The sequence below is a fragment of the Xiphophorus hellerii genome, chromosome 5 (genome assembly GCF_003331165.1).
Source record: "Xiphophorus hellerii strain 12219 chromosome 5, Xiphophorus_hellerii-4.1, whole genome shotgun sequence".
In the NCBI taxonomy this organism is placed as follows: Eukaryota; Metazoa; Chordata; class Actinopteri; order Cyprinodontiformes; family Poeciliidae; genus Xiphophorus; species Xiphophorus hellerii.
This window is the reverse complement of record NC_045676.1, coordinates 29,122,850-29,150,263: the sequence shown is the minus strand read 5'-3', so window position 1 is coordinate 29,150,263 and position 27,414 is coordinate 29,122,850. Positions and strand designations below refer to the sequence as shown.

The 27,414-nt window shown below is 38.9% G+C and overlaps 2 protein-coding genes across 5 annotated transcripts; both read left to right on the top strand.

Moving 5' to 3' along the window:
- The first annotated feature begins 1,215 nt into the window (after positions 1-1,215).
- On the top strand, positions 1,216-12,324 carry LOC116719704 (zinc finger protein 436-like). 2 transcript variants are annotated; one of them, XM_032562315.1, is made up of 12 exons: positions 1,216-1,429; positions 3,523-3,685; positions 3,870-4,267; positions 5,892-6,051; positions 7,541-7,593; positions 8,376-8,523; positions 8,614-8,700; positions 8,815-8,889; positions 9,342-9,428; positions 9,781-9,849; positions 10,630-10,872; positions 11,210-12,324. In XM_032562315.1, the coding sequence occupies exons 1-12, from the start codon at positions 1,421-1,423 to the stop codon at positions 11,992-11,994; spliced, it is 2,277 nt and encodes a 758-aa protein (XP_032418206.1). In that variant the 5' UTR covers positions 1,216-1,420; the 3' UTR covers positions 11,995-12,324. The 2 variants fall into 2 exon arrangements, with proteins under 2 accessions (XP_032418206.1, XP_032418205.1); XM_032562314.1 differs by having other exon boundaries at positions 9,321-9,428.
- A 112-nt stretch (positions 12,325-12,436) lies between these two features.
- On the top strand, positions 12,437-26,844 carry LOC116719706 (zinc finger protein 431-like). Of its 3 annotated transcripts, none has more exons than XM_032562316.1 (6): positions 12,437-13,327; positions 15,699-15,832; positions 16,477-17,429; positions 17,512-17,695; positions 18,411-18,539; positions 20,666-26,844. In XM_032562316.1, the coding sequence occupies exons 2-6, from the start codon at positions 15,715-15,717 to the stop codon at positions 21,343-21,345; spliced, it is 2,064 nt and encodes a 687-aa protein (XP_032418207.1). In that variant the 5' UTR covers positions 12,437-13,327; positions 15,699-15,714; the 3' UTR covers positions 21,346-26,844. The 3 variants fall into 3 exon arrangements, with proteins under 3 accessions (XP_032418207.1, XP_032418209.1, XP_032418208.1); XM_032562318.1 differs by lacking the exon at positions 12,437-13,327 and adding an exon at positions 13,334-13,652; XM_032562317.1 differs by lacking the exon at positions 12,437-13,327 and adding an exon at positions 13,648-13,740.
- Positions 26,845-27,414: the final 570 nt, after the last annotated feature.

The following is a 27,414-nucleotide window of genomic DNA, read 5'->3' as shown; positions in this document are numbered from 1 at the left end:
TGAGGGTTCAGAGGTCACCCTGCAGTGTTTTGTACTGAACGTCGCTTCTGCTGAAAACTTCGCTGTGACCTTTTACAGAGGTCAGATGCCACTGGGTCACGTGAAAGCCAACAATAACCGAAACGAACCAGTTAGTGAGACATTTTCTTTGAGACAATGCAGCCCAGTTCTGGTGTGAAGCGAAGCTGCAATTGGGAGTTGAAGGACCACAGCCCCCTCTAGTGGGGAAGTCAGATAATCACTCTGCTACAGTTTTTTGTAACTTCAGAGACATTTGCTGTACGTGTTACTGAAACGTTTGTTTATGTCAGGAACCCAATTCGTTAAGTGACACATTATATCGATTAATTACACACAGACCGATTATTCACGTTTTTAGTTTGGTTAATTATGATAATTTTCTATTCAGTTAATGAAAACAAAACATTTAGGAGTAGAATATTACATCACATTAATAAAGAAAAACCCTTTAAATACTAAACTTGAAGGTTTTTAGTACTAAAAATACTTTTAATCTGACAAACAAGCCACTTCAAAACATTTTGTAATTTGTTAAATATGACTGCATTCTTTGTCTTCAGATAACTTCAGGCAAGGGCGTAGGTTTGGTCTAAGTTTTGGTGGGACCTTACAACTTACTCACCAACTCACCAGCATTTAAAATGAATGCTACCACTGCGTAGTATATTGACATATTAAACTAATCAATGTAGATTTTCGTTTATTTATTTTGTTTTTGTTAAAAAATACATATGTTGTTTCTTTTAAATTTATATGGCAAAAATTGGTCGGGACTATTTTATATCCCTTGAATATTGGTCGTGACATGTCACGACCGTCCATACCCAAACCTACGCCCATGACTTCAGGTAAACATCCAAATAGAAATATGTTTTTTCAGTCTTTGGCTACATGGCTAGTTTTTAATAGGAAGAAATCCACTCATAATGTTGATTCTTAAAGTCTTCAAATACAATTTAACCAAAACCAGCCAGCTTTTTAACAAACGCCAAAAAATAAAAATATATATTTAAAACAAATATTCATCATTTCATTTACTTCAGTACATGGACCTGAATTTACTTCTTCACATGTAGAACAAAGGAGACGAAGTGACTAAATCTGCCAGACAGAAGGATGCAAATCGGGCTGAAATGATGCGTTCAAACAAACCTCGGAAGACTAAAAGCAGGAGGCAGTAAGCAGTGATAAAGATACCTAAAGCCTCGAAGAAGAGGAGGGAGCTGAAGAGGAAGGCCGACTTAACATAAATAAATAAATAAAAAAATAAAAAAGCAAGCAGCACAGACTAGTACATGGGACCTGACAGCTGCTGCTTACATCTGACACGCCGCTCCAAGCTGGCTCTAACCCCCGTTTATATCCCGGGTTTTCCTATGACGTCCTCCGTCAGCGCAGTATGGTCGAGGTAACGTCGCGAGCGGAGCTGCGGTTTGTTTGGAATTAGCCAAACAGTCACAGTTAACAGTTAACAGTTAACTAGCTCGGTTAACCATGTCGACAGATGAGAAATCTGTTGTTTCCGTTGTCAACCTGCATTCATTCATTCAGCAGAGTAAACAGTAAGCTTCAAAGTGATAACTGGCGTTTTATTTAGGAAGTCCAGGCTTCAGGCGAACTAACGGGGCCGTATAAAATGTCGCTAATTTAATCTAAATCCGATGTAAACGCAACACAAGCAATATAGTCACATAATGAAGCTTTGTCACTTCGTAAATGGTAGCTGGATTATGAGTAGTGAGTAATTCGCATGCAGTTGTGAAATAATGGTTTAGGTCATATTATAAGGCGAATATTTATTTTACTTCATTTAAAAAAAATATGAGATCACATTTTCATCACTTCACCCCAAACTAAAAAGATGCCTGACATTTAGACTTATAAGACTCGAACTTTGGCAGGGAAGGTAGTGAGGCTAACGTCAAACTTTTAGTTAAACACAGGTGGAACAACTGTAAATAAGTGTAATTTTACATTCTTCATAAAATTTACCCCGCTAAGTATAATGGAGAAATTTAAGAGAATATTAATCCCAGTTTTTGTGGTGGTCTTCCAGAAACCCTAACATCTGTTTTTTGGCACTGCCCTTTCAAAAACAGCAGGTTTTGGAAGGAGCTTAACAGGTTTGTTCATAAAATTTTGAGGGATCTTTTTTTTAGAAAAAAGAAATAGTTTTACTAAATTCCTCAGAAAGGATGCAGAATGTTTGGGGTTTTTTTCATTATAAACGTTTTTTTTTTTTTTATTAAAATTTTATACTGATTTATGTATTGATGAAATGCCATGTTTTCTTTATTTTGTTAAAAATATGGAATTATATGTTAAATCAATAACATACTCTACCTCAGGACAATTTCCATAAGTAAATCTTTGCATGTCTTTGTCTAATTAACTCACCTGGTTATTCATGTAAACGCTGTGTTCTTCTGTATACTTCGTTTGTTTGTTTGTTGTGTACTTGCCATTGGTTTAAATAAAGAAAAAAAAAAAAACAGGTTAAAATGAAATTGTTAGTGTGTCAATTCTGAGAAATATTGCAACTCAGTTAACTGATATTTATTGTAACCACTGGCGTACATAAGACATTCATAGAAGAAAAATCGCAAAAATGTTTAATGGCAATGTCTAAATATGAAATTATGCTGTTTGTGGTGATTTTCTTTGTGTGAAAGCTGTTCATGTTTTAGTGCAAATTCCAGAACTATGAAGTTCTTAAGTATTTGAGGTTTTAAAATTCTGTTCCTCTTCATAATTTCCTACACAATCTTGGTTTGTGTGAAATTTTTTTTAAAGGGGTGGTGTTACGTAAAAACAGCTTTCATGTTATAATATTATTCTCTCATCAAAAACATACCTACAGTGTATCCTTTGCTCTTTCATGAAAGTTTGAGAAATCCTTTAATCTCCCGTGGCAACCATCCAGCTCTGTAAAACACCTGGGTGGACATAGCTCCGCCTTCAAGGAAGAAGCTCCTCCTTCGAACTGTAGTTTCTAAGCTTCTGAGCTTCTGCCTCACAGAGAAGGCTTCCTCCATAACTCCCTATTTAGCTCCTTCAGACTAGCCAGCAGCAATTAGCAAACACCTGGCGGAGCTGCGCCTCTGTTGAGCTCATTATAGGAGTTATTTCTCAGTTCAACGCTGGTAAAAATGTTGCGATGACTTCCTCAAGAAAGAGGAGGAGTTTTTTAAAAGACGCAGGCCCAATTTCAAGGCGTTAAATTACAAAGTCAAATTTCTTTAGTCATATTTGATATATAGCATTTTTTTATATAAAAACTGCAGTTAACATAGTTACTTGATTGTGCTATAAAAAGTCACTGTGGCGGGAAAACACATGATACACATGATGCTGCCTCTTTAATGCCTTTGAAATGAAATCCTTGGTTTTGACATGAATCGCTTGAAAATGTTGCTAACATCCCTATTAGTAGCTGTTGATTGAAAAATGTTTCTGTTTTTTCTCTTCTTGTCAACCATATTTTTTTCCTGGTTCAATTAGGATCCTGGACTTCAAGATCCACTGAAGGAAAACCGTTGTGGGCAGACGGCTAGGCAGCAGCAGGAGAGAAAAGCGGCAGGAAGCCCCGGCTACACCTGCGACACGTCAGAGATCCAAGTCATCATCAAAGAGGAAGAGGACAGCTGGACTGTGAGTGAAAACTGTGAGTGGGAAAACCAGAAATGTATATATTCTTATTTAAGCGGGGTCCTATGGAGAGGGCATTAGCTGTCAACATCTTAGCATCTTCCTTTTGATTAGCTAAGCTAAAGTCTTTACTCTGAACACGCGGTTGCTTACTGGTACTTTTTCTTTTTCCTCTTCTGATGCACCTTTACGAAATTCAGATGAGAGCCTCGGTTCAGACGAAGGGAAGAACAGAAGCCCTCCAGGCGCTGGTTTTCTCCTCGGGAAGGAGAGTCGTGCTCCATACGGAGTAAAGGCGCATCAGAGTGAACATCCAGACCAGCCGAATGAGCAGGAGCCAAATGAAGGAGAGCAGAGACGCACGCTCACGGTCTCTAACGAGAAACTCTGTCGTTCTGATGGTGATGAAGGAGAAAATGTCTGCCGGTGCCAAAACGCCAGAGAGAAGCCGTTCTGCCGCCTAGCACGGGACGTCTCGCCGAGTCCCAAACCCGACATGAAATCCAGCCAGAGGACACCTGAGGAAGAGGAGGGTAGCAGGTCTTCAAATGCGGCAGAAGAACGACATCGTCCAGAAAAACCAGCACCGAACCAAACTGTACGAAACCTGTGGGCCAGATTTTTTAAAATCATTTATTTAACACTGGGCCTCATGCAGTTTATACTTTTATTGTTTTAGAATGATAGTTTCATAGCACTGGTTTGAGTATATAGGAATAATAACATTTAAACAGGATGTGATAAGAACCACAACTGCAGTTATATATTCACAGTCATTTTGTTAGAAAACTTGGAGTCACGGAGTGCAAAAAAAAACCCAAACTTTTTTAAGTATTCAATCTTTTGTTTTTCAGACAAACATTTTCATACCACTTTTTTAGGAATGGACAATATGGCTGAAAAACATATCACTATATAAGCATTTCATATCAGTCAATATCGATAACTATCAATTAGTTTTTTTGTTTTGAATATCTGAAATGCTGCCAAACGGGTGGGCGTGACATTTCCTGTTTTATCCACAGTTTTCTCTCTCCAAGCCGTTGTTTTTTTATTTTTAAGCACTTATGAAGCACAGTGGCAAAACCTGAAACTGCTGCTGCGCAAGTTACTCAACAGGTTGTTGCTAGGTAACCAAAGAGCGAGTGAATTGATGCCACCAATGTAGCTTAGCTGGTCCTGAGAGGTTGAGCGGCTGAAGCCTTTCCTCTCCCTACATGTCCCAGAATGCTGTGCGGTTCTAGATCAGAGTTCAGAGAAATGATTGAAAATTCAATCAGGTGTAATATCTATTGATACTGATAACCTGTCTATGGTGATATATCTTATTATTGATGTATTGTGCAGCTATACCCCTTTTTATAGAAAAATATCTGAAAATGCTTCACCAAACATCAAATTTGTCCAGATAATTTTATAAAAATTCTTCCATGTTCTTTGTCAGTATTCAGCACAAATAAAATATAAGTAAAATATCACAATGTTAGTTTCCTCGCTGGTTGCAGGTTGAAATAAATCCTCGTTGAGAGCTGAAATGGTTTTCATTTTTTTATTTTTAAGCTGCATTGGAACGTATTTAGTTTGATACAAGCCGAGAAAAATATTATTTGACAAAGTTGTGACTTCATATAAAATGTAATTTCTATTTCCAGTGTTTGGCTGTGTGTCATGGTTTACTAAAAAAAGTCCAGGCCTGCAACCATTCTTTATAGCGTCAAGTAACGTAAAACCTGATTTTTGGATTGTTTGCAGCCTTACAAGGGAGTTTTGTTTTTGCTTTCGGTGTCTAATCAGGACAAATTGAAGTATTATTATATCAAACTGTAAGAAAGAATATCTGTAATTATAGACAATTTTATTTTTATATAAAACTCCCAAATAATTGATTGCTTGGGAGTTTTATAGTCAATATTTTGCAAATTATTGACTATTTTCTAACTGAAGTTCCAGGAACAAAATGTAAAAGTCAAGGTTAAGTTTCAGTGATTACGTCAATGATAGTAAAGCTCTATTGTCTTCAAGAGCTGCCATTATTGCAGCTGAAGCAAAGCACTTTACAAAGAAGAGCATTGAAATAATCTCATAGTAAAATAAAACGGGACATACAAATATAGAAATAATTTTCTGCAGGAGGCCCGTAGATGAATTGCATTAAGTTTTGCGATTGTCTAAAGACGACATTTTGGCTTCACTTCTTGATGCTTCGTGTGCTCTGTGCTCAGGTTTCCTCGGACCCGAAGATGACCTCGGCACACCTGGACGGCCGAACTCTCCACTTAACAGTCAGGCTTCAGACCGGACCGAAGGAGGACGAGGAGGAGCCGGCGGAAGAAATCGGAGGTTTAATCAACTCGGACGGAGAGGAGGTGACATGGGGTGGAAGTAAGTTGATTTACAAGTTTGTTACGTACGAAGCACCCAGTTTGATGCGTATGTGAATTTTCTGAAGCATTTTGAAAGCAGCAGTGGACATCTATTGGTACCAAACGTGGAAAACAATGTTGGATACATTGTGAAAAAAACTCCACAGTGTATCAGTGTAGCTGCTTTGAAACGTCGGCAGCTGGGGTTGCCATAATTCCACTGTAAAATTAGCGTATTTTAGAAAATACGGTAAAGTTCTGTCGACAAAAACTGACAATATTTTACCGTATTTGCTCAAATACGATAAATGTCTGGCAACCACAGCTGCCGGTATTTTACCGTATTTCCTAATATATGGTAAATTACCGTATTTCTTAGAATACGGTAAAATACCAGCAGCTGTGGTTTTCCCTTTGTAAAAACGGCCATATACTGTACCATAATGCCCTACTGAGGCAATATTACGGTATATTTTGGCAACCGTGACTTTAGCAATTTAGAACTGAACGTTTTATGCAACTTACTATAAAAACAAAACATATACCGTACTAGAAAAGTGGAAAAACACGGTAGGACTTTATGATATATTGACATTTAATTGTAAAAAAAAATCTACTTTATAGTAAATTACTGGTAGCCGTTGTTACCAGAATGTTACCATAAAAATTACAGTGCAACACACAAGGAAATGTAGTTCATCAGCATTTCAATATGGAAAGTTATAAAGAAAATAAGTCCAAATTAAACAATGCATAGACGATGAGTAATCCGCTGGAAAAAATAATTTCTATTTAAAATTCTGTAAAAAAAAAAAGAAAATCAGCTAAAAAAATGTTTCCTGTCCAGTTTCCTCACAGTATTACTGAGATCTGAAAAATAAGCAGCATATGTGTCCATATAAGAGATAATCCATTGTAGAAGAAAAACATAATAAAAGGATTCTTGCTCTGGGTTGAGAGTAACAAACCACTGAGTCCAGGCTTTGCAACATGGATACGGTCATCCCAGTCACAGGTTGAGCTTGAGACTCACATGTTTCAATGAGATGTTTACCACAAAATCCTCTCTGCAACCAAACAAAAAACACAGATAAAAACCATCAGATGAAGACCTGTTGTTTCAGGGAATTTTCTATCTGTTGGTATTTTACCATTTTAAACCGTGAAATTTATGGACATTTTGTTACAGTGTACAGTTGAGGAATTATACTATTCTGCAGTACAATAGTTTCAGCTAAGTACGACAGGGAAGTGATGGGCTGAGCATCATCCAAACTCCATAGTGATTATTGTTTATGGAATTAGTTAGTTTCACTTTGGTTTTAAGTTTCTTCTAAAAAAACGTAACATTTAACCCAGTTAGTTAGTTTCACGCTGAGGGCCGGGTCTGTTTACCAAAGCAGTCCCTCCTATTCCAACACAAAAGGCCAGGACCCAGGGTTAATCTCGCAAATACTTTAGTTTTCCTCTAAATCTGTTGTATGTCTCTTCTTTATCCATCTTTGCAGGAAACGTTTCTGACCAAGAGCCTGATTGCACAGAGGTTTCCCAGTCTGAGAAGGTAACTTTTTGTTGTCTTTTTTAAAAGACGTAACATTTAACACCAGAACTTCCCGGGTTGCATGGACAGACAGACAGACAGACAGAATGTTAAGTAGTGAAAAAATCATTTCACCAACTGTTCTGGCTTTTCATAAAACTACACGACCTAAAGTAAGAAATATCTAGTCTGATTTAAAGAGGTGGTATTATGTATTTTCCAGTCATAGAGTATCATTTTATTGCACAATCAAGCAAAAATGTCACCTTCAGTTGTTATGAAAATGCTATATATCAAATATCACTTAAAAGAAATTTGGGTACCTAATTTATCGACTCGAAATTGGGCCTCTGTCTCTTTAAGAAACTCCTGCTCTTTCTGAAGCTCCGCCTTCAGAAAATCATCACAACATGGCTCCTCTATTGACCCTTTAATAACGTTTTTACCAGTATAACGAGCTCAGCAGATGAGATTCCACCAGCTAATTTCTGCTGGCTAGTTTGAAGAAACAAAGCAAAACTCCAGGGATGTTTTTAATGAGGGAATAAAATTATAATATGATGTAGAGCTCAAAAAAGTTTTACATACTTTTACATAATGCTTCCCCTTTAATGTCAGGGAGGAAGGAAAAAAGTTGTTTTTTTTTATAACTGAGGATGTGGATATTTGGTTTAAACTGCCACCTGTCTTCCACTATCATAATTTAATACCGTGTTCATACAAATATAAAATGCACTTTTGTGCTCTGATAACGGACTGTGATGTTTGTTTGTTTTTTTTTTTTAAATGATTGTGCCAAACAGGAAGTCATCCTGGTGGATTCTCAAAACTCGAGGGACTGCGGCAGTCCAACTCTCATCATGGAAGTTGTAGGAGACGAGGAAGAAAACAAGGAAGAGGAACAGGAAGAGGGAGTCGTGAGGACGACGAAGATCTCAACTTCACATCCTGGTAAACACGACATTAGACAAAAATGCATAAACGTGCCGAAAGAAAACTTGATTTGGTTTTGAGGTTGTTTTCTTCTCAATTTTTTTTTAGCAAGAACGCGACGGAGACGAGCGAAAAAGGTCAGAGGGCGACCTTTGGCAAACCCAGACAAAGGAGAGCGTGTTCCTTTACACTCCGGTAGGTGATTGGAAACAGGAAAGTGGCACAAGTGCAAATGGATGTTGAGATGTTGTTTTATTTAAATTGACATACAGTGTAAAAATGGGTGATTTTTGTCCGTCGTTGTTACAGCGAGGAGAAGAGTCCGAAGACAGGTTTCTCAGTCTCCACTGCTGTGTGACGGAGAGCTAGAGACACGTGAAGGAGGTGAATCTTTATGACAGTTCCTATCATAAACATACGGTCACCGATCAATGACATGCATGCTTCAAGGACTTTTAAAGATGATTCGGAACTGTTTCCTTGTTTATTTTTAGCCGTTACTTTTAAACAAATATCTGAATTCCTTCAAATATCTTAATTCCTAGGTCTGAATTCAGATTTTCTCTAATTCACACATGGTTCAAGCTAAACTAAATATTTACATGTATATACTGATATTTTATGTTCCTTAATTGGAGAGAGAACATCAATTTAGAAGAAAAAAAACAACAACATCATAAAAAGAAAATCTGTTACAAAAACAGCATGAGAATTTCATTCATTTCCATTGTAAGTGTACATAAACTTCTCCCTAACGCTTTGTGGGCAAGTCTAATTCAAAATATCATTATTGCATGCTGTTGTTTTTGTTATAGTCTCGCTATTTTATTTTAAAGTAGCGAGACGTAGCCGAAGAAGGAGAAACATCTGCACCTATCCCGAACCACAAGAAATAAACTCCGACACTACCCTCTGTGTGACTGGTGAGTCCAGAAAACTTTTCATCTTGATTTGTTGCAGAGTTCGTGAGAACAAAATAAATAATCATGATGTAAATGTATTTTTCCAGTTTTTTTGGGGTTTTTTTGTAGTTCCTTTTAATGTATTGTAATGTGGGGGTTTTAGAAGAACCAGTGAAAAGATATCAGAGGAGTTGCGGGTGTCTGACTCATCAACCAGACCTTTTTTTTATCCATTAATCTGCAGGGGAATTAAAGCCCTTCCCAGTTTTTGCTTTACTCTGTTGATAATTGTCTCATAAACAGACGTTGTAAAATGGTTTATGCTAGTGTTGGCCATGATTTCTTTACAGCAGGATCTCTTTTCTTGTTACAGCAAAGCAACCCTTACAGAAAAAAGATGCCAAACACTCTGCTGAAGGAGAAAATGAAAATGTTTCTACTGGTAAGAAAAGTAAATATATTCATGCTGTCAATGTGTTCTGATTTGTTTGCTGAGGGGAAAGGAAAGTGTGTACATTTACTATACTGTTGTCCAGTTTCTATATTTTTTTTTTCAAATAATTTCTTTTATCTTTTATCTGCCACTAATGGCAGATGTTCTGACTATAAAATGCCAAATAATCATCAAGTAGCTTTTTAAAACAATAATCGCTGTGCTCAAGTAGGGAAGAAATTGAATTCAAAATTCAAAACTTCTGAGTTTGAAAAGTTGAAAATTTGCTAGAAAAATTCTTAGACATTTGAAAGAAAAAGAACAAATTTCCAAAAGTCGAAAATGTTCTACTATTGAAAACTCAGAAATGTCCAAGATTTTGTTTTCTCTAAATTGAGAGACAAATCTCAATTTCAGTTTTTGCAACTTTTTTCTTCTTCTTTTTCTTGCTAGAAAATTTCAGATTTTTTTTCTGGCAATTTTTTGACTTTTCAAACTCAGACATTTATTTTCTTATTTATTTTAATTATGGCAAATAACTGGAAACTGACGGTTAAAAAAAAAAACCTGCATCACTCCTTCTTACAAGAGTAAACATTTAGTTTCATCTTAGGCAGAAAACCGTGTTATTTGTATGCTAACCATGACAGGTCAAGGATATCTGCCATGTGAAATCATATTGGAACGCACACTGAGGCGGAATGGCACAATAAGCACTCGTTGGAGCAGGTCTGGTTGGCATCTCTTTGTTTTCCCCACTTTTACTTGACTGTCATTCCTTCCTTACAGGGAAGAGGCGTCCTCGGAGGAAGGCGTCGCGTGTGCCGATAGAAATCCCCCCGGAGCTCCTGAAACAGCCCAGGGGGAGAATCGAGCACCGCTGCTCCGTTTGCAGCAAACAGTTTCCCCACGCATACAAACTGGAGCGGCACGAGCTGATCCACACGGGGGAAAAACCGTACTGCTGCTCCATCTGTGGGCGGGGCTTCAACCAGAAGGGGAATCTCAAAACGCACTACAAAGTCCACCTTGGTGAGAGATTGGACAGTTCTTTAAAGGCGCATGTCAATCCATTGGAAGATCATCAGAAAGTTTATTTCTGCAATCATGTTCAAAAGGTGAAACTCATAAATGATAGAGCCATTGCTCACGCACTCTGTGTGTATATTTAAAGCTTATATCTGTGATTTTGATTGTTAGGTCTTAAAGGTGCAGTATGTAACGTTTATGAAAAGAATATTTATTTACATATCTCTTAAAACTGTCAGCATGTCGTGACAGTATTTTATGAGACTTTACTGGCATATATAGTCTATATAAAACTTCCTGAAGGATGAAATGGGTGTTTGTTTGCTTTTTCCTTCCCGAGGTCGAAAAGATGCTGTGGACTTCGAGGACGAGGTGAATCCATCCGCGTCCGAACTCTCAGAATATCTGAAGTCCCTGCCGGGAGAATCAAAGATCCGTTCGTCCCTCCACTGCCTGGAATGCGGGAAGGACTGCAAAAGCCAGTCGGCTTTGCAGGCGCACCACGTCACGACGCACAGCGAGGCCGCGGCCGAGTCGGAGACGGCCGAGCGCGGCGCGGCGCGGTTCCTCTTCTGCCGCCGCTGCTGCGTTCAGTTCGACGACAAAGACAAACTGGAGACGCACATGAAGAGCCACGTCAAGGAGAAGCGCTACTCGTGCCCAGACTGTGGCAAGATGTTCATCAACGAGAGCTACATCCAGATTCACCAGCGCATCCACACGGGCGAGCGGCCCTTCCTCTGCTCGCTCTGCGGCCGGGGTTTCCACACGGCGTCTTCCCTCAAGCTCCACGAGATGCAGCACTCCGGGGAGAGGCCGTACGCCTGCTCCATCTGCGGGAAGACGTTTCAGATTAACTCCTACCTGAACGCGCACTACCAGACCCACATCAAAGACAGGCCGTTCGTCTGCAGCGTCTGCGGGAAAGGCTACTCCCGAGCCGAGGAGCTGAAGGTCCACCACAGGCTCCACACCGGGGAAAGACCCTACAAGTGCGGGGAGTGCGAGAAGAGTTTCATTTACCGCCAGGGGCTTCGGCAGCACCAGCGGACACACGCCGGCAGACGAATGGGACCAACCAGGCAGCTTGGCAGACCCAAACAGCAGAACAAGCTGGAAATCTGACAATACTTCTGTTCACGCATTCCTATCAACGGTGTCACAGTAAACTGCTCTTTACTCTTCTATCTTCCGTTCCTTTGGAGGTGGTTTCTGAGCTGGGGAACAGTTTGGAGACTTACTGTGTTTTCTATGTCTGTGTTTTCTGGCTGTGTTTAAGTGCTGTGCCTACGTCTTAATGCTTCCTCTTCGGTGGTAGCTCTTCTGTTCTATTTTAGTGCCTTTTGTAAACTGCATGCCAAATAAAAATACAGTACATGTTTTTTGAAAAAAATGCACTACACCGATGTTATTTTAAACTCCTCGTTGTTGAAATACAAACTTTTGTTAGAAACACGTCGGTGATTTTGTTTTCTTCATATGACGTAATACGGTGTTTATAAAAGATGGAGAGAAATATTGCCTTTTTAATGCTTTAGTCCTGTTTTACAAATTTTAAACTAATACATAAAGCTGTTTTTTTTTTTTTAGATGTGGAAGGTGTCAGACTGCCTCAGGGCAGATGGTCCTGCAAAGAAGTTTGCAATGGATGAATGGGCGAATAACTGAATGTAGTGTAAAGCGCCTTGGAGTCCTCTGGACTAGATAAAGTGCTATACAAGTACAGACCATTCTTATTTTTAGGCCTTAAAAAGTCATGAATACAGTATTTATAGATATATTTATTTTAGTAATAGTTATGACCGGTATTATTCATACCTCTGGCAGATTTAGATGTAAAGTCATTCTTCTATATTGACCTAAAGATTAGGGTGATGGCAAGGAGGCCTTCTAACCTCAATTGTGATGCTCATAATCAAAGAGAAACATCAGAAGGCATCGAAAAGACTGCATTAAAATACAATAAATACAATCATTGAATTTTAATTTGTCATTCTGAGAACGCAAATGTGTTTCTCTTATTTCTGTCTGTATAGTGTGCAGTTAGCATAGCAGTTATTTAAAATAACTTTTTTTTTGATAGATTTGAGAAAAATAAACGTTTTATAAATGAAGCTAGAGAGACTTTTATCAAGCAGTCTTTTCATTTGCTCCATTTACTTGCCCACATTTGCCTGCTATCCGCTGCAGAGCTTTAGGAATAAGCGCACTGTTGCGCTGTTCGGGGGCTTTTATTATGATAACCGGAAGTGCCGAGGGTCTGTAGCACCAACTCGAGCTGAAAGTGTTGTCATCGGTCGTGTTTCTAACGTGACTCATTTGTTTGTTTACAATCGTTTGACGCGCCGTTTTAGCACCCTGAGCACGGAGCTGACGCGTTAACGCGCTTATTGCCGCTTCGCCGCCATTAACTATTTCGAAGCGACTCCTTTTACCCGAGGGAACAATCCATGCAGAGGTTGGTCAACATGTCCATTGTCTGTCGTTAGCTAGTCGAGTTAGCGAGTGTTGTCCCCAGCTGAGAGGGGGGGTCTTGTAGAAATCTGGTGAATTTCTAGCGGGCTGTGATGATTAATGTCACTTGATTTTTTTGGTCAAAATGTAGGTCATTATCAGCTGCTTGTTAAGATAAATGATGCCGTGAAACGCCACCCATGTCTCCGATAGCTGGCTATCAGCGGTCCTCCCCCCAGAGGAGGAGGAGGAGGAGGAGGAGGAGGAGGTGGTCGCTGACCAGCTTGGTGGTGACCGCCGCTGTCGCGATTAAAACAAGTCATTTCCAGGTCAATTGCTGTCTGCTCAGCTCACTAGGTCTGGTGAGGGTGGTGTATTTACCCCCCCATTCCAGTAGAGAGTCCTGTCCTCTAACAGGTTAGTCATTTAATTGATTGAAAACAGTAGATATGAGGCAGCAGATATGCAGAATTAGCAGCCTGGAGCTAATGCTACTGGGCCAGCTGCTCTCTTCACGTTGAATTATCAAAAGTCCCAGAAAATACAGGCGACACCTTTCCGTCAGATTTGTGGCGCGAGGAAGGCTGCGCGTGTCGTTTGGAGTCACTCTTCCATCCGCAACACCTCCTGTCTGTCTGTCTGTCTGTCCTTGAGCAGGACCGTGGATGTCCTCCAGGGTGGGGACAACAACAGTGCCTCACTAAGCCTTTAACTTGTTTACCTTTTGTACCTTAACAGTCACAAACTTCAATATGTTTCAGTAGGATTTGTGAAGTTGAAAGGAAAATGATACATTATTTTTTAATTAATTAATTTTATTTATTTTTAAACAAAGATACATCTGAAAAGTGTGGCTTGCCTTTAAATTTAACCTCCATGCCCTAAGTCTATAATTTGTCATAATGCCCTCAACTCCAATTGCAATGATACTTATTTTGAGGCATGTTTCAACAAGCTTTAAAACTTTTGTCCATTCTTCTTAATAATAATCCCAACTCAATCAGTTTAGATGGAAAACATCCATTTCCAATCCTCGACATGGAATGCTGGTCATTTCATATGCTTTTTATCAAAGCCATTGGTCTGCAACCTTTATAATCCAATGAAACATTTTTGCCCTAAATGCGTCTCATTAAAACTCATTTAGAGGCGCAAATGCAACCTGACTTTTTGAACAAAAAAAAAGATATACAGTTTATCTATGCTTTTTGAAAAAAATCAGTTTACCAAAAATGTATCATTTATTTAAAAAAAAAACTTTTATTTCTATTTTTCATGTTTTAAATGAAAAAAAAAAACAAAACAGAAAACCTCTACAAAAAAAGACAGATACATTTTCTGTATGTGATGTTGACATTTATGGTAAAATAACACATATAAAATAATATCACTTGTACTTAAATGTCATTCTTTTGTTAGCATTTAATTGAGTTACTTATGGAAAAACTGCTAATACCTGCATTTGGTATTATTTTTTAAAGACATTAATTTGTTCTTTATCATTTTAAATGTTGAAATGCTTGTCTGACCACCAACTGGAAAGGTAGACGACCTGTCTTGCCCAATAACTGAGACAGATGGTCAGGGGTTTGAACCAGCAACCCTCGGGTTACAAGATGAACTTGCGCCACCGGAGCCACTTGCGGCTGCAGATCGGCAGGTTGCAGACTGCCGAACTAAATCCATCTGTGTTTCTGCACTTTCAAATCTTTTGCAGTCTTTTAATGGTTTTCTTCATGGCTCATCCTACATTTGTTAGATTTCTCAGTTCTCTTTCAATGTTTTTCTTCCTGTAGCTTTATTTTATTTTGATAAAAGTTAGATTTTTTTGGAAGTGTGCTGTTAGTAGCCGTCCTGATGACACACTTCACTTTTGACAGAATACCGATATGTGAGGTTTAGTATTGACCGGTACCGATCAGACACAGAAAAACAATTACTAATTTATTTCATAACTCTGCACCAGTGAGCCGTTGTTGAAAAATGTGGAAAACCATTTTGTTGTCTCAGTTTCTGTTGTTTTGATGCTTGGTCTGCAATGCACTAATAACCAAAATCCTCACATCATTATCATTATTAATTTATACTTGTCTAAACTGATGATAAAATACACTTGAGGAAGTGAGGATATTTTTTACATAACCCAGCCGCTACTGATTCACATATACAAAAATCTGTGATTTTATTTGATAAGGCAGTAAACAGTTAAATCTTCGTCTTAAAAATGTCATTTTACTGGCACCTGACTTTGAAACTTATACCTAGTTGCACTTGGACAGTATTGACACAAAAATATTACCCTCTTATTCTTCACCTTCCCAATGAGCAATTTGCCCATATTGTTACAGTCAAACATGGATTTCTCTTTTTTTTAGATCACATATTTGAGAGATGGGTTCAGAGAACTCTGACCACTTTGGACCGGCGGTGGGCCTTGTTGACGAAGACGAGCAAGAAGTAGGTGGTCTAATCAACTCAGACGGGGAAGAGGTGGAGTTCTCCGAAGTCAGTAAGTAAATAAAGATTTTAAAGTTTAATTGACTGTAGAAAAATTTATATTTGTGGTTTTTTGTTCTTTTTAAAACATTTTTATTTGAAACACCCTGAATGGTAGAAATCAGCATGCAACGTTGGTAGAACAAATAAAACTGGCTATTAACAAAACATGACTCAACTTTTTTTTTTTTTTTGAAAATACAGGCGCATCGATTGTAGTTTTCTGGCCTGACCTAGCGATTCCAAATTTGACCGATACCAATTTTAATTTATTTGCTGAAAGCTTATTAAGTACAGCAGCAAAGTTGCTAAATTGGCGACAGTGGGTGACTATTGCTAATTGTGCAGGTGCAGACATGATCTGGTGGGTGGGTGTGTCAGTCAGCCCTCTCTCACCACAGAACTAAAGGTAACAGTAGCTGATTTTTAGCGCAAGATAGGAGTTAGACAAGATCGGTTTCACAGGTAAGTATTAGCCAATCGCCGCTCTCCCAAATTTAGGCCGATTATTCTGTGTACTCACAATTATAAAAAAATATTACATTTTCTCATTTGTATGTCATGAAAATTGTGTGGGATAGTTGATGCAAAGAAACACTCTGGGATCCACTGAATGTCACTGAATATTGTACTTTTCCTTAACTTGTGTTCACACAGGAGTAAATCCCATCTCAGGCGTCGTACCTGCAGAGACTCCCTCCAAGAAATTGATTCAGAGCGAGAGTGAAAAGCTAGCATCCCTCCACAGCTGCTCGGTTTGTGGGAAAGACTTTCCTTACGCCTCTAAGCTTCAGCGACATCTGCGCACTCACTCGGGAGAGAGGCCCTTCCCTTGCTCCATGTGCGAAAAGAGATTTCCAGAGAAAGGGCTCCTCATGATCCACGAAAGGGTCCACACGGGCGAAAAGCCTTTCCCGTGCACTTTCTGCGCCAAGAGGTTTGCCAGTCAGGGGGAGCTGCGGCTCCACCGGCGGACTCACACGGGCGAGAGGCCCTACCACTGCTCCATCTGCCTGAAGAGCTTTTCTCGGCACTGGCACTTGAAGACGCACCTGGAGGCGATGCACTGCGAGGTAGTCGCGGGCTTCACGAGGAAGAAGTTCCCATGCTCGGACTGCGAGAAGAGCTGCAACTCGGCGGCCGAGCTGAGGGACCACCAGCGGACTCACACTGGAGAAAGGCCCTTCCAGTGCTCATTCTGTGACAAACGGTTCGCCTTGTCTGGAACACTGGTGAGGCACGAGCGCCTCCACACCGGTATCACCCCCTACCACTGCAACGACTGCGGCAAGACCTTCGCACAGCAGTGGACGCTCACCACGCACATGAGGACTCACACGGGAGAGAAGCCATATAGCTGCTCTCAGTGCGACAAGTCGTTTGTCGCTCCTGGGGAGCTCCGGAGGCACACCAGGATCCACACAGGAGAGAAACCATACACCTGCGGTGACTGCGGACGGCACTTCTCGTTAGCGGGAACTCTGAGAAACCACCGGCGGTCGTGTACGTCAAGCAAGAGCGAGTCCGTCCCTGATGTCGTCTTGGGAGTGAGTCGAGCATCGGCAGATGAGTCGTACCTGGAGGGCCAGGCTAACTCCATCATCTGTGAGGTAGTAACAGGACACAGCATTTTGAAACTTGTTTCTTTAGTTTACTCAGTTTTTTTTATTTTTTATGAAACTGTATTTTAAGGTACCTGAAAGCGAGACCTCCCCAAATCCTGCTGAGCCTACTTCCTCAGAGCGTCCTAACTGTGTCACATCGCCTCAGCCAGAGGTTATCCCGAGGACAATGGAAAACCCTTCAGAGAACCACGTTTCCACTCCCCATGTGAACGTTATAGTGAAACAGGAAGAAGAGGAGGAACCTTTATACGGTACTTCAAAGTATTCTCAATATTCTTGTCAATATTTGCTGAATTAAAGCGTCAGTATTATGCAAAATGCACTTTTTTGAGCTTTCCATCATGTTATAATGTTATTACCTCATCAAAAACAAACCTGGAGTGTTGCTTTGATTCTTTCATGCATGTTTGAGAAATCCCTTAATCTCCCGTGGCAACCATTAAGCTGTGCCAAACGCCTAGTGGACCTAGAGCCGCCTTGAAGGACGGAGCTCCTCCTCTGAGCAGCAGTTTCCAAGCTTCTCAGCTTCTGCCTCACAGAGCAGCCATCTCGTGCCACTCCCCCGCTCAGCTCCTTCAGACTAGCCAGCAGCAATTAGCAAACACCTGGTGGAACTGAGCATCTGCTGAGCTCATTGTACAAGCTATTTCTCAATTCAAAGCTGGTAAAAATGTTGTTAAAGGGTTAGTAGAGGAGCAACGTTGTAATGACTTCCTGGAGGTGGAGTTTCAGAAAGAGCAGGAATTTCTTAAGGGAACCAAGACCCAGTTTCAAGCCGTTAAATTACAACATCAAATTTCTATACATGCAGCATTCTTATTACAACTGAAGGTAACATTGCTACTTGGTTGTGCTATAAAGTGGCATTATGTGTCTGAAAAATACCTAATACTGTCCCTTTAAATGTAAATTTAACTTTAGTGATATTATGTAATGTTCATACGGGTGGTGTCCTTACATTGATAGAGGAAACTCCAGACCACGCATCAGATGGGGAGAATTGTGAGACTCCGGAAGAAAATGAAGAGCTGCATCAGCAAAGCAACAAAGAGATTAGGATTACAGTAAAAGATGAAGAGGAGGGGTCAGTAAACGGTAAGGAGACACCAACCCTAACGTAGCACTTTGCCACACAAATAAAGCTAGAGATGCACAAATCAGGCTGATCTCCAGTTTATCTCTGGGGTCTGCCATGCCAAGTCCAACTTTCTTTCTAAGGACGGTAATGCATGGTTTTATCTGTAAAACCATGGATTAATTAAAATGCGATGAATCAATTGCAATTCAGTCAAAGACTAAAATAAGCAAGGTTTTCAATTAAAACCCCTGAAATGTATTTTTCATCTGTTATTTAAGTTCTTCAACCATCAAATTGGTACTTAGTGCAGTTCTAGCCAATCAGCTTTCCAGTGTTTCAGGACACCGTAATCATTCATGGAACTTCTTTAAAAAAAAATCCTTCTTTCGAAATGTGGGCTGACTTTAATGTTGGGGGCGTCTGTGGTGCTACAACATGTTTAGCATTGAGATGCTATTTCAGGCATGAATAGCGTCTGTGATAAAACTCCTTTTAGGAAGTGGCTTTGTTGTCTATCGTCATGTTTTTTTTTTCTTTTTGTGTAAGTTGGATGAACTTCACTTAAACATGTACTTAAGCAATGACCGTACCCGCTGTTGGGTTGAACTATGTTTGGGTTGTTGTGAGTTATGAAAAATAACTTTTATTCTAGAAGACAGACTGTTCAGAGCTAGGGAGAGTGGTGGCAGGGACGGAGCCCTACAGGGCCGGCGCCAGAGACAGGGGCACAGCAGGACAGGATGGCCCTGTTACCAGCACAAGTACGGGATGTTAAAGTTCAGACCCTAGTGACTGTACAAAGCCTTAAGAGTTTGGAAACTAAATTTGTGGACTTGCTTTCCTCTAGCAAGTCCACAAACACTTGCTAGTGGAAAGTCATTGTCCTTCCAAGAGAAATGGTTTGACGGTTTTCCTTGGTTACATTACAGTCCAACATTGAGAGGAGTTTTGTGTTTTTGTTATGACAAAGGATTTTCAAATCAGTCCGTACTGCGACGAAAACCAGATGCTACTTTCATTAGTGCAGCATTCAGAAAGCCAGGAGGTGACAAGGCATTGCTTACAAAAAATTGTTTAATTTCTTTTTTTTTTTTTTTTTTTCAAAAACTGCAGATCTATACAAGATGGTTCTTTTTCCATTTCTGGCATATTATGGAAATTCAGTTTTAAACGGCTGATTCCAAAGATTCAACATGGGCACATTTAGCTAAGCACATCAGATTTGCCTGTATTTGATCTGTTAAGAGGTCAGAGCCAATTAGGGATCAAATGGATATTGATCACTGTCTGATTGATTGGTGCACTGTGCAGGAAGGTAATTTATCTTAAAACAATATGTTTGGATTGTTTCAATGTAGTGTATGTACTATTTATTATTCCTAATGGATCAACAACTTAAGCATAATTGAAATAAAGGTTGCCTTATATTCTATACGTTAAACGTTATTGAAATTGGGGTACTTTCTGTTAAATTAAAGTTTCGTTCTTGTACCAGCTAGGTGTGTGAGAGAGACATTTCATAATTTAAAATGTTGTTTGTTTATTATACCTGTGCTTCCATTGACCATATAATTGCTCTAATTGGATTTTTGAAAAATAAATGTGCTCATCAGAAACATGGAAATTAGAAAAGCAAAAATCACGTTATTCGGGAAACAGTTTTCGCACTAGGATGAGGTGGTTTATCGGCCACAAAACTGCAACGTTGACACTTTTTCGCATCGCACGTGATCAAATACGGAATGTCACTACTGGAGGAAAACACGAAGAAGACGACAAGAAGTGATAGGAGGATGATGGCACTGCGTGCTTTCTAGCGACTTCTCGCGTGAGCAAACTTTTACACGTGTGATTTTAATTGCGCTTCCTATTTATTGGAAACACCACAATTGGGAAATTGTGTTTCTTGACAGCAGCAGAATACAGTAATAAATTACTGTAATATATCATATACAATAGTGAATTGAAACAGTATTTTGTTTTGGTTCATTTGTATTGTTTTTGTCTCTGAAGTGTGGTGCTGGAAGAGTATGAAAACTTGCCTTAAAAATGCCTGGAGTTTACTGTAGGTAAGGTGTACAAACCCTGTTTGTGCTCCTACGACATGTCAGTTTTAAAGTCTTTCCATCCAAATTGTCTACAGAAAATCTGGACGCTGACGAAGACGTTGGAAAACGCGGTCTTCCAACGTCGCCTGAGGAAAAGCAAAGTCGAAGCAACTCAAAGAGTTCCTACTGCTGCGGGCTCTGTGGAAGAGACTGCCACAAGATGTCGGCGCTGCAGATCCACATGCGCATTCACTCGGGCGAGAAACCCTACCAGTGCTCCCTCTGCGGGAAACAGTTCACACAGAAGGGTCAGCTAAAAGGTCACTTTAAAGTCCACACGGGAGAAAAGCCATATTCCTGTCCGGACTGCGGCAAGAGCTTCGCCCACTCAGGCGCCATGAACCGACACCGGCTCACCCACACGGGTGAGAAGCCGTACCACTGCTCTGTGTGCGACCGCAGCTTCAACCAGTCCGGCCGACTGAGGGAACACGAAAAAATCCACCTGGGGGAGAAGTTCGACTGTCCTGAGTGCGACAAGAGCTTCACGCGCGCTTCCAGCCTCAAAAACCACGTGAGGCTGCACACCGGTGAGAGGCCGTACGGTTGCGACGTCTGTGGGCGGGGCTTCAGCCGCTCGCAGAGCCTCAGGCTCCACAGGAGGAAACACTTTGAGACCGAGGGAGCGTCTCCGGCCGCCACGAAGAATGACGACTTCTACGAGAGCGACAATAACTCCCCCATTAATATGTGCATAACGGAGAAAAATGACTGAAAAAAACTCTATTTATTTAACCAGATATATATTGGTAGTGTTTAGTACGAGATCAAAGTCTGTAAAACTGAGAAAGTGGAACGTAGCGACTTACCTCTGTGAATTTATTGTTACCTATCTGTGATGCTTCTATATAAAAAGTGTTAAAAACTAAAATATTTATCTCTGAAGTGTAAAAACAGCCTTATGAACAGAAACACAGCTGTGGTCTGTGCTGCCAAGCAGGATTAGCTGCTCATCAAAAAACACGAAGCTGGGTTGCTCCTTACTTGGGTTCAGCACTATTTATTATTTATTTATTTTACCTTTTGTCCATAGTAGGGAATTTATACTGAAACAAGTTCTAGTCAATGCCATTTGAAAATTAAAATAAAAAAAAAACAGTACTTCTTTCCTCTGGTTTTCTGAGATGCACCATTTCACTTCGTTATCGTGTAAAAAAGATTTTGTTTTGGAGTTTCACGTCATGTTATAATGGTTTTCGTCCATCAAAAACGTGCCTGGAGAAAGAGGCCCAATTGCGAGGAATTAAGTTGCAAAGTCAAATTTCTTTAAAGTCACGATCGATATATAGACATGTTGCTACGTGACGTCACGTTGCTACGTGCCCAAGATGTGCTGGAGGACAAAACAGCTGCTTGCCGACGATGACTGTCGTTGGTTTTACTGTCACCGTGATGTATGCTTGATATATATTAAAGAAAAGGGGACGCAGTGCTTTGCAACTAATTGTCAACGCTATGACAACGAGATAATGAGGTCCGAGGATTTCACAGGTTAATAAAAAGTATTAATTGGAAAAAAAAAAAGTGAGGGAGAAGGAATTAGTTCATTTATGCTAGCTTGACTTTGACAACTTTAACATGTAGGTGTGCTGTGGAAACGATTCTTTTTTTCTTTTTAAGACGTAAATGCACTGAATTACAGATTTATTTGATAACTCTGCACCGGTACAGCTCACTTAAATACACCAATAGCTTCACAAGCTTGGTCAAACATGTAAAAACAACACAAGTTTAATTTATTCAGTCAGTGAAATTAGAACTATAATAGCCAATGTAAAATAAAGAAAAAATTAACTGACACCTACAAAAACAATAGGCTGACTACTTTGGTTAGACATGTAAAAATAAACGGCAAGAATCTTTCTATCAAATGATTCAGAAAGTGTAATTAGGAATTTAAATATAATGTAAAATTAATAATAAGTAACATCGCTGAGAGCACAAAGCATAGAATTAGACTAATTAGATTGGCCGTTATGGATTAGGCACATTGTCACCGATGCCCGATCTTGAATCTTTTTCAATATCTGAACCAATACAGATATTAATATCGGATCGGTGCATCTCTAACTCTGTCCCCTCAGTTTGCCCTGGCCTTTTTGCTTTCTGCATTTTGACTGGCTGCTTTCTGTTTATGACCTTACATTATACAAAACTGAACGATTTGCCCAGATGGCTCCATCTAGATCTTGCTGAGCAGTGTTGCCCAGTGTGTGAGAGAAAGGGGAAAAATAAAACGTAGAGTTACAGTGATTAGACTGAATTATAGTGATTCTAATGTTTTCTTTTTAAGGACAATAACGCACTAAATGTGCTGGAGCATTCCTCATTTATGCATCAGAGGATCTTCCTATAATTCTTGTCTAATTTAAATTAAATCACATATAAAGAGCATCAAAGTACATGTTATAAGTTAATGCAGTTATAGACCTAACATGATGGGAGTATGTTGATACAAAGTTGGCCATTTTAATGGCGCGTCTCGATGAAAAAGCTGGGATTTTTCACCATTAATACTTCAACTGATGAATTTGTAGCAGTAACTCCACTCTGTACTTTATGTAAAGTGGATTCATGATTGCAGCAGCTGTACTTTCTGATTTTATTTTTGTTGAAATGGTAAAACTTTTTAATTCTGAAACATATTTAAAAGAAATTGCAGACGTTTAGTAAATACACGACCCATTTGCAGCGGTGTCCATCCAAAGTACGGCACCGGTGGGCTGATTGGACTGATTGGGGCTCCAAGCTCAGCTGGTTGATGCAAATGGAGGCTTTTTTTTTTATGTTTAATTAGTGCAAAATTATTACAGACAAATTAGAATCTTCTGAGCACCCACACAAAGAATTTGTGTGGGTGCTTTTAATAATCATACTTTTTGCTTTCTCTAATTTCAGCACCGTTTCCATTTGTAGCTATTCTGCTAACGTAAAAAAGAAAAACACACAAAACACGTTTAGCGAATTTATTTTTGTTAATTTCAGTTTGTACCATTTGGTGGTGAAAGGAAGCACAGCTGGCGTAAAACGGACCACATCCATCCTCTGACTTTTACTCTGAAACCAACTGTTGGGCACCAAAATCTGTTTTGATTTTTTGATTTTTTATTTACTTGGATAAACTTATTTGTTTAAAGTAAGTGACTTAAATTCTGTTTTTGTTACTGAGAATTAGTCAATTTAGTATCCAGAAGAATGTTCAAACTGGATTCTTTTCTTATAGTGAAAACGTGCAAAAACCCTTTTTAAGTTCTGGATGTGCAATGATTTAAAGTTTCCTTTCCTCTGAAAAGTTCAACCGCTTTATTTAAATAATTTTTTTGCTAGTCTTTTTAAGTAGTAAAAAATAAAAAAAAACACTGTAAATTTTTGGTGATTTAAATGTTTTTAAAAATGATTATCTTTTTTTTTTTTTTATCCTGTAAGAACTTTTGCCTTGATGATTTTGGCTCGTGACAAAAACTTCGGACACCCCTGCCATAGTGTGCTTTTTCTCTTTCAAACTCAAAACCTCGCAGTGATACACATTCCTGCGGGACTGGAAGTTTTATTATTATTTGTGCCTTAGAACGTAGGTGCTGTAAGATTTTAATGGCTTAAAACCCAAATTATTGACTTGAACGAAGAATTTACACCTTCTGTCTTCAGCAATCTCCACAAACCGCCACCGGTACGGTTCAAACCCCAAACACCAAAATCCTACCTCCATTGTAGGACTGAAGTAAATTTCTAACTTGGTTATCTGTTTTTATTTGTTGTTTATGTCAAGAGAAAAAGAGATTAATCACTAAGTGATATCAGCATTGTTATAGCTGATTAAAACAGACTTCTTAAAGAAACCTCTGATATGTCAAACCTGCTTTTTAGTACAGGCCTCAGTTGTGTTCAGAGTTTTAACTGTATGTGTTTAATACATTTCGTTCAGAATTCTTCTAACAGCTCATATTTACACACACAAATGTATTGAGAACGCTACATGTTCTATCCAGAATCAAAACCTTAGGAAAATAATAACATCTCTATACAGAAAGTAAAGAAAGTGGATTATTAGTAAGTTTAAAAAAACCAAAAAAACAAGTGTTTACTTATTTCCTTCTACGCAAAAAGTTTTCTGAAGATTCAGTTTTCCTCTGAATCTGGACGAATGTTTCGTATTGACATTTATTTGTATAACCGGCGTCTCTTAAGACGACTGGAGTCGAAGTGACTTCGTCCTGAACAGGTGACCATGATCGGACACATTCCAGGGTTCGTTTTGCCTCTGCAGCAGCTCGTTCAGTGGCGGCCCACATGTTTTCATCTGGATTAAGCTCCAGAATCTGGGCTGACATTTTCATAACGATAATCTGGTTGGTTTGGGACCAAAACGCCGCTGCTTTACTGCTGCGTTTGGGATGTTGTTGAAACTTCTGCTTTAAGGGGATTTTCTCTTTCCTCTTAGCCTAAAGTAACATGACGTCTTCGGTTCTTTCAGTGTTTTTAAACTGATCAGTAACCTCTGGTATTTGATGAATAGATCTGACGACATGAAATAGGAAACATGACCACAGCATGATATCTGAGTCACCGTGCTTTAATGGATGGTAACCAAAACTAATTCTTTGAGGACTTAGATCCAAAAAGAAGAATCTCGTTATTGTTCAACAAAATGTTGCACCAATTCACTTTAGGACAGTCAGTCAGTTTGTTCTTTGGCAAATTATAACCTGCTCGCTATTTTTATTTTATTTTTTTCAATAATTTAACTTTTAGGCACTAGTTTTCTTGCCAAAAACTTCTTCACATCTTGGTCTTGTCATTTTTAAGGTACAATAATATGTGAACTCTGGAGTTTTCCAAAGTTTTGGCCATTTTGGCAATTCTTTGATCCATTCAAATGACATCTTTCTGTTTTCTTCCAGGTCTTTTATGTCACAGCATATTAGGGTCGCTGGAAAAAAGGAGTAAATATTTACCAAAAAACTCTGTGTCCTTTTCTAGAAAAAAAGTAGGAAATTTCCTAGTTTGAAAAGTCAAAAATGTTCAACTTTTGAAATTCATACAGTTTTGTGTTGTTTTTGTTTTTTATAAATCAATCTAAAGATTTTGGAGTGTTTTTTCTAGCAAACTTTTGGCTTTTCTAGTTGAGAAATGTCCTTGTTATATCTCAAACATTTCTGAGTTTTTTGGCAGACATTTGCTCCTTTATTTTCTACGTAGTGCATGGAAAATCAGTACTGTGTCGTACTTTTTAGGCTCTAGTTTTCCTTTTTCACTTCTTTATATACTTTCACCTCTCCAGTCAGCTTTTTATTCCAAGTCTGGTGTTTGATTCGTAGGGATTCCCCTATTTCCAACATGTGCTGCCTCACTTTGAATTAATGATTTAATTAGACAGAATTAGCAACATACACGCTATGTTGGTCTTCTACTACTCAACAAAACCTACAGCTGCATTGTTTTCCATGCAGAATGCTGCTTTCTGTCTGGTGAACTGATATTATTTTGAACACGCTCAAAATCAGCTCCCACTGCAAACGCAAAGTTTCATGTTGCAAAGTCTCATTTATTCAAACTTACTGTTTTCTTGTGTTTAGAGTGGCCGGCGATTCCACTTTGTCCAAACAATGTTTCTCATATTTTTTTAATTTTGAATGTGAACATGGAACAGATAAGTATATTTGTTGGGTTTTACAGCGGACGTTAGCTCATTTTGTTTTTAAAATGAAAAATGAGTAGACTTTTTAATTTTGTTTTTAAAAAGTCTACATTTGAATGTTTTCAATACGATGAGGACCAAACGCGTATGGGACATGAAACGTGTGTTCTTTTATTCTTGATAATTTAATGAATCTTTTGTGTATAAGAAAATGCATCGTTATTACGTGTGTCTTTAAAATGATGAAACATTGCTGAGAGAGCACACTTATTATAAGGTCTGAATTGATTAAACAGTTCAAGAATCCAGATATGTTTGTGTTAAGAAGACAAAAGATTGTCCTGTGTGTCCCATACTCCTTCTAACAGTTAAACAATTTTGTGAAATGCTTCAAATTTGCTCTGTAACGTTGATTCGCGTCTATCAACACAGCCAACCAACCATAAACAGGATACTGTCACCAAAAGGATGCATTATCCAAAGAGGAGAGGATTTTTATGCTGTGTTGATGGTGGATATATTTACCGATGTAGCTGTATCAGATGTGTTGCCTTACAATAAAAGTATTTAACATTGCATTGTGCTCCTGTTTGACTGTGTGTAAAGGAAAATAGTCAAGTGTGACCGAATCGGATGAAAGAGTTAAAAATACTTCCACAAACACTTAGTAATTTTGGACATATTGAGAAATGTAACATTTTTAGGCAGGTTTGCAGGGTGAGAATACGTCATTTACTATTTTGTATTCTGGATTTTTGTAATCAAAACTACTTATTTTTTGTTTTTGTTTAACTTTGTTGACTTATTAAAAAGCTGCTCATTGACAAACACATCAGATAGAAGTAGTAATAATAATAATAATAATAAGTCATTATTTTTGGAATATTTTAACACAAATTAAACAATAATTATTTGGTGGGTATTTTAATAAAAATGATGTGGTGTACAAGTTGCATCTGAACGCACCGCGGTGTTAAAACGCCACCACGAGCTGCATAAAACATTTTTATACAGATAAAATTCCCTTTAAAATTATGAACTATTCCTCACTATGTCAACGGGAATAATAATGTCGAGCCAAGCATATGATATTCTTGTGTTTTTAATTTACAAAACACAAACCGGAAGTTGAAAATATTCCGAGGG